Source organism: Aythya marila (genome assembly GCF_965140915.1).
Source record: "Aythya marila genome assembly, chromosome: 4".
Lineage (NCBI taxonomy): Eukaryota > Metazoa > Chordata > Aves > Anseriformes > Anatidae > Aythya > Aythya marila.
In genome coordinates, this window is record NC_139045.1 from 64137166 (window position 1) to 64145072 (window position 7907).

Genomic DNA, 7907 nt, shown 5'->3' on the forward strand with positions numbered 1-7907 from the left:
GATTTCCTGTGGGGACAATCCAGAAGTGCTCTATTTGCTCTTTTCTGTTAACATGTTTCCTTAATATTTACATTGGGAAAAAGGTAGTGTTTCCCTTTTTAAGCATAAAAGTATAAAATAAGCAACTTTCCTGAACTTCTAATCTACTCACAAACTCATTTTAGTTAGCTTTTCAGAAAAGAAATTAGACAGGAATTTTAACACTTTTCTGATATGTTTGGTGGCTACTTTGTTTTAGAAAGTAAAAGTACTCTTTCCAAATATACTCATTCAGTTAAAAATAACTTGTTTTGCTCACTTCTTTCTTCTTCTTTATTTATTTCTTTATTATCTTTTCACTAAAAAATATAGTTGAATGAAAAAAACTGGCAGATGAGAACTAATAAGCAGAATAATGGAGATATAAGAGAAAGAGTATAACTCATTTACAATTGCAAAACACTGCCAGCTTCTTCAATTTTATAAAAATAAGAAACAGCGAGTCAGTTCTTAAGAAAAACTTTCAAAAGTGTAGACAGAAAATTATTAAGTGTCCATATATCAAACTCAATTCTTATTTCCCACAGTGGCAGCCAGATGACAAGCCAAGCTGCTTATTGTCCCAGAAATCATGCTCAGTTATCAATATTTCTACAACCATTGCCTGCAATTGATGTTAAAATGATGGCATAAAAATAGCAGGGAAAGTTTTCAAAGTAGGGTATAAGATGCGCACGCATAAAACCCATTATTTTTGAAAAAGACGTGTGCACACTGCAGGATCTACATATTACTGCCAAATAACTGCTCTGATTTTTTAGTATGTACACTTTTGTGAAGGGTACCAGCTTCTATAAAGCTTAAATAAGGGACTGAAAAAAGAGAGAAGAGGACATTTCATGATTCATGGGGTCCACCTTTACATTATTATATTACTCTGTAAAAATCATTTTCAGTTTGGTTGGGATTTTTGCAGCACTGCTGGATGGTTTCCAGAATACCCATCAGTTTTAGTTATATTGCATAACTTCCACATTTCTATTTTTTTTTAAGACCAGAATATAACAAAACAACACCTGTGTCTGTAACTTTCTGTCTTTTTCCTTACAAATTGTCATTGATAGATATTGTCTATTGAGAATGAAATTTTTCAGTATATTGAGAGGATACTGACTTACAAAGAGTTTATGTTTACTGACAGATATTCTAAAAATATGGTATTTGGAGTGTCTTTATTGTTGCTCTGAAATCCCCCTTGTAACATCTGTATCTGTGCTCCAGTAGGCAAACCAGACTGATATGCATAGAGACAATACAGTTGAAATAGTGCCTTTCTTAGCACTGTCATTTTTCATAGTACATCATTACTTTTTCTTTTTTTTCTTTTCTTTTTTTTTTTTCTCTCTCTTTTTTTTTTTTTTTTTTTTTTTTTTTCTCCTGATTTGGATATGTTTGTAATTAGCCTTCCAGAAAGGCCATCTGCAGAAGACATCAGCATTATTTACATGTAGCTACTAAATCATAGAACTGAGGTGTGTTTCTAACTATTTAGCAATCTGTCCCCCAGGATATTTGAATTTGAAAAGCTAGCATAGGCATGCTTGCTCTTTTCTGACCTCAGACCTCCTCCCTTGTGAAGAATAACTGGGATAAAATGTTCCACAGATTTATCTACTCCTAAGGGTTTCTTTCAGGAGATGTAGAAATTTCCTTTAGTGGAACTCTTTTTACTGCAATAAAGCTACAATTTCTAAAGATTGATTTACTATTCCCAGTTTCTAAAGCTTGACTTATTAAGCTCAACTTTTCCCCAAAACACAAGCAAACGCATCTGGTTTCACTGGAAAGGGGGTGGAAATATCAATAGGCCAAGGTAAAATGCTAAATCTAGAAATGATAAAGCAAATTCCACTACCCACTCACACCATTTTCTTTCTTACACACCCAGGACACTGATTTGCAAAACCAGCAAGCTCACTTGTAAATTTGCTGTAATAAAAAGAGTGTCCTGTAGGACCTGGTACACATGGAGTGGAATTTCTGGCTGGCTTAAATTATCTTTCTGTCAATAGAAATCCTTTCTTGTTGAGTTGTTGAGTGCATTACCACCTTTTGAAACACTTCTGAGGCTCTGGTTTCAAACTGGCAGCTGGGCAGCACTCACTGATGGGTATACTGGCTGCACCAAGGTGTTATCACACACAAGGTATGGCTTGGCTAGAACAAGCAAGTGACAGACAGCATTACAGACTTCTTAAAGCTCTCAAACAGGACATTTTGCAAGCCTGATGCCACTGCTTTGCATTGCTACAGAGTTCTTTTTTTTGGGGGGGCCAATAATTTTTCCCTCTTCTTTGAATCTTCTACTTACCAATATCTGATTCAAGACCCAGCACTAGAAACCAGCACTGCAGGGACTCCACTATAATTTCTGGAAATCAAGATAAGAATCTTTAAAACCTTTCATACATGACAGAGACACTTTTCCTTAACCAGAAATGCTGATGAAGCCGAAGACTGGACTGAGGGCTCAGTTACTTTTCTTGATGCATTCCCAAGTGGTTAGTACAGCCTCTTTCTTCCTCGCTGCCAGAGAGGAGGTTGCTCTATGCTCAGTGTCACACATTACTGATATTGCATGATTCTATGGTGAAGGCGAGGAAATCTGTGCTTATTTATTCATTGATGCAGCAGAACCATTCTTAATTCCCAGCATAACTGTCTCTGAGCTTACTTATCTATTTGTACAGAATTTTGTGGCATAAATGTAATAGACATTGTGCAAACTCCTTTTCAACCTCTTTTCTCTGTGGGTTTTTTCTTCGTAACTATTCACCAGAGCCACTTGTTCACTTTTTTCACCCACAGCTGGACATTTCACTATTTAACCTCTCTTCATAACATTCAGCAAAAGAATAGCTACCTGGTTTGGATCCACAACAGCTAAATCCCCATCAACTCTTTAATTTTCCCTGGTCCTTTTTCAAGTTATTGCAGGCTGTAGCTGCATCAACTTAAAGGAAAGAAAAGCCACACACTAGAAAGCAGTTTCTGACAAATGTTTTATTGCACTAGTGCTATTTTTAAAGCGAATGGACCAGAGTGCATTTATTTTGCAATGATCACAGGGACTGTGTTGAGCTATCCATGTTTTTGTAAAGATGAGAAACTCTCATGGAAAATGTCCCAACCTTTTAATTGAAGAGACTGCTTGTTCACACACTCCTACTGTGGTGAGATTTGTTTAGGTCTTGACCAGAGTCTCTTTGCACTTTAGAGCTAGATGGAAATACAAACCAATTGCCTTATTTTACTTTTTCACTACAGCGGTTTGAAGGGAAAGAAAATATTCTCCACTAACATTTCTGAGACCAATTAGATGTTTATGATTGGAATTTCCCATGCCTTAGTCTTTTACAAATCTGAAATTATGACTGTCATGTTGAATCTGCAACTTCTGTTCCTTTTCTATTAAACTTATCTTATTATACAGCCTAAATACAAACTTTTGAGATTTTTATTCACCTGGTGAACAAAGCTAAGCCTTAAGCACTTTCCTGGGGATTCCAAGTTTACTACTGGGTTTCATTACATGATACTCTGACCTGCCATAGTTGTTTCAATCTTTTTTTTTTTTTTTTTTTTTTCATATTTCCCATGCAAATCTTTGGCCATTCTGTTCTCTTTGCTTTTGTATTTCTATACATGCTTTTTTGCTAGTTCTTATCCACAATTTATCCAGCTCAAATGCTGGCTAGCTCCTGTCCATGTGAGATTTCTGGACAGATATTATTCCGTCTCAGCTTCACTCCCCTACATTGTCTCCACGTGTTGGGAGAGAGGCTGAGGAACAGAAAAGGGCTGTAATTTCTCCACAGGGTGACAGAGGTAGAAACTGAATCAGCATCTCCTGATTCTCCAAGACACACTAGTAGGTAGTTGTTAGCATGCCCATAATAATTCCTTATAACGGAATCTTTAACATAATTTTAAACTCTGAATAAAGTGATTTATAAATTATTAAATAGCCAAATAGTTAAATTTTTGACTGACTTTTGATCTGATAGCCTATTGCTTACTTTGATAGTTTATAAATATGTGTAGTGAATCTAGATACAGAAATAAAAAATGTCTGAAAAGAGAATACAATGAAGCACTGCTAAAACAATATACTTTTTTTTTTTTTTTTTTTTTTTTTTTACCACTTCCAACCTCCCGTAATCCAATTATGATAATAATTGCCATTGGCAAAATAATAAGAACCCTTAGGAGCAGCGATAGGATAAAAGAAAACAAATGGAAATAAAACAACAATAGAAACTCTCTCTGTGAAGATTGGGAATTTCAAGGCTGGTCTGTCATGTTTTTTGAACCTTTACATGCTGCCTTTGAGCCAGTTTGAGTGATCTGGAAAAAAATAAAAATAATAATAATAAAAAAGCAACAACAAACAAAACCAATAAACGTGTTTTTCTGTTTTATGCTGTTATTGAGAGACTTCTTAGTTTCCAAGCACTGTAGCCTTTTGTCTCAATGCCTACTGTCCTGGTTTCAGTTAGAACAGAATTAATTTTCTTCCTAGTAGCTGGTGGAATGCTGTGTTTTGGCTTAGGATGAGAAGACTTCTGATAACACCCCGATGTTTTAATTGTTGCAGAGCAGTGCTTATACCAAGTTAAGGACATCTCAGCCTTTTGCTCTGTCCTGCCAACAGGCAGGCTGGGGGTGCAGTAAGAGCTGGGAGGGGACAGACCCAGGACAGGTGACCCAAAATAGCCAAAGGGGTATTCCATACCATCTGACGTCATGCTAAACAATATATAGGGGTGGCTAGCTGGGGGAAAGGGGCCGGACTGCTCGGGGTTAGGCTGGGCATTGGTCAGCGGGTGGTGAGCAATTGCTTTGTGCATCACTTGATTGTACATATTATTATTACTTTCCTATTATCACCATTGTATTATTATTATTATTATTATTATTATTATTATTATTATTATTATTATTATTATTATTATTATTTATTATTTTCCTGTCTTATTAAACTGTCTTTATCTCAACTCACGGGCTTCACTTTCCATTTCTCTCCCCTGTCCCAGAGAGGGAGGGGGGAGGGTGAGCGAACGGCTGCGTGGTGTTTAGCTGCTGGCCGGGTTAAACCACAACACCTACAAATACCTTGCTCTTGTAAGGGCCATTAGCTCAGACCCTGAGCTTCAAGGCTTTGTCTGATTCAGTTGCTCCCTTGGTAGTCCCATGGATCTTCTCTGAAACTCTTATAAAATAAAAGACAACAAATCAAACAAAAAAACAAACAAACACACTATCACATTTGCTGCCTTGCAATCAGTAGTGCCAAGACAGTTTCAACAGTAAGTTACATACTCCATTCAGCTGTGCAATTATATATTTCAGTGTTCTTAGAGCCATTGGAGAAAATCTGTCTTGATCATTTGTCAACATTCATTTGAAAAAAACAGTTTTAAGCTGTTTGGCTGATGGTTTGACTGGAGATGATGGACAAGTTTCTCATAAAGAAAGGAATGTCCCTCAGCTCATTTGTCATGAGTTTTGGTGAAGATAATTAATTGTCTTTTCAGCTAGGGACTAATATTTCTTGTGCTATCCTCTAATGACTCAGTCATCCACTGGCCTATAGACTCACTGGTAGACTTCATTTGTGGTGCACAATTTGTTCCTTTAACACAGTGTTATTTTTGTTGTTGTTTTTTTTTATTTTTATTTGGGGGGTGGGATTGGTTGGTTGGTTGTAGTATGCTTTATTTTTTTTATTTAACATGTCAATGTATGTTCTTTTTTAAACAACCTATTTGGATAGTATTTTGTTTATTTTAACATTAAATAATCTCCTTAATACTTCTGTTTACCTATGACAGAATTTTCAGAATTTTCAAGAGAATTTTACATTCTCTTCTGAGTCTTCAGTTTGTGTATCTATTTTACCCTTTTTAAACTGACCCTTTACAGTTCATTTTTGCATGCTTTTCATTATTGAATAATTTTTATGTATTCAATGTTACTTGCAAAGTGTTTTTATTTTTATTTTTTTCAATACATCATACATACCACTTATAGTCACTTTTACAAACAGTTTCTTCCACAGTGTCTCTGGTGCTAATTCTTTGTGCATTTTTTGGGGAATACATCACTGGCTGTTTCCCATTTTAAGAAAACAAATGGAGAAAAATTCCTAAAAATAAATAAATAAATAAATAAATCCCAGCTGTTAATTTTCCAAAAACTGGCCTCTCCTCTGCTCCATAGCTTCCCCATGAAACTTCCTCCTCCTCATGAAAATACTTACATTGTGCCTTTTGTTTTTGGAGACCAATATTAAGTAAGAACAAGAACCACAGTAAAATCATAGACATTGATACTAGGGTTGAACAGCAAGGCTGAGAAATTTGTTGATAAAATTAAAGCTGGGGATTGCAAGTGCCACCAGGGCTGTGGCTGTTCTCCAGAAAATAATGCCTGCAGAAGACGACTTTGCAAAGTCCTTAAACAATGCAGGATTTATTTGTTGTTGTTGTCCATTGAAACCACCTTGGAAGCTTTGACCACATATGAAGTAACAACAAGAAGAACACTGACTATACATTCACCTCATGTTTTTTCCTTTTCTGGGGGAAGCTTTTTCAATTTATGTCCAGGCAAAGGTGTCAAAGCCAGGGAAAGCACAATCCTCTGCTAGCTCTTTGTGATAGGCTTTAATGGGAGCAGGATTTAGCCAAGATTCAACCTCACATATTTAGGAGGAGGAATTCATCGGTGTTTAAAAGATGAATAAAGATAGGGAAGTTAGTAGAGACTGAATGGTGCAGGAGTCTATTTTATATGCAGGAGTATGTAGTTCACTATAAAACAGACAATGGCTGTTATTCTGATGCAGTTATCTGCATATCAGCTATAAACCTTTTGATGTTTTTAACCTTGGGCAGACTAAGAAGACAACAGGATCAAAGTGGACAGACTTCCAGCACAGAGAGCAGAGCATCCCTGCAGAGCCACGGGAAACTTCAAGACGGACGTAACAACAACTTACTTGGACACGGATGCACAAGAGGCTGCAGCAGCTAGTGAGCTCCAGCCCTATTCTTGCTTTCACCCCGGGGGGAGGGGCAAGGAAAGGTCCTCTCCATGCATGCCTTCATGCTCGCCTGTTGGATCCCAAGCAATCTTACTTCTCCAGCAGGATCCCCAGCCAAGGACAAGCCCATGGAGCACACTGGTTGAGAATGTCTACCTAAGACCCCGCTCTTTTGACTCTGCCACTGGAAAAAATGACCATCAGCAACAAAATACAGTTTTATAGGCTTGACTCTCCTTTTCAAAATCCTGGAAGAAAACTTGAAACAATTCATTAGGCAGCCTCTCAAAGATTGCCATGTTTCTGGCTACCTGCAAGAGACAAGGTTATCCTGGGGCCAGCTTTATCTTGAAGGCTTTACATTGTCCTCTCTGTCTCTGTTAATCAAAATGGTCCAGTATGGAATTCTGTGAAACTGCTAAACACAGCTGTTTCTGAACATCTGCTGTTGAGTTTGTAACAGATGTATATGATGTAAATACGTGAATGTAGTGTCAAATAGGCTAAACACTGAATAATTTCATTTAACTACCAGAAACCCATTGGAAATGTTGCAGCGTGAATGTCTTCACTTTGTTGTTTAACTTCATGCATTCTGCTTTGTAGTAAGAGATGTGACCCTGGCCAAGTCAACGTTTTACTAGTGACTTTTGTGGATGCGAGTTTAGACACATTAGCAGTGTTTCATAATTATGACAAAGAAAGACCTTTTTATTTGTAAGAATAAGCTGACCGAGCCAGAGTTGAAAAGCAACTTAGAAAGGAGAGCTAAAATCTTTAGGAATTTTCTCAGACTCATAGCTAGTTGTTATAAAATGTG

The 7907-nt window shown here is 36.9% G+C and overlaps 1 protein-coding gene across 2 annotated transcripts in view; it reads left to right on the forward strand.

The window, feature by feature from the left end:
- STK32B (serine/threonine kinase 32B) overlaps positions 1-7328 on the forward strand; it is a gene marked incomplete at its 5' end in the record, with an annotated part of 176929 nt that extends 169601 nt beyond the window's left edge. For both annotated transcript variants that reach the window (XM_082758674.1, XM_082758673.1), the window contains one exon: positions 6939-7328. In XM_082758674.1, the coding sequence (XP_082614800.1) occupies positions 6939-7077 (139 nt within the window). In that variant the 3' untranslated portion in view covers positions 7078-7328. The remainder of the gene's footprint in view (positions 1-6938) is intronic.
- Positions 7329-7907: the final 579 nt, after the last annotated feature.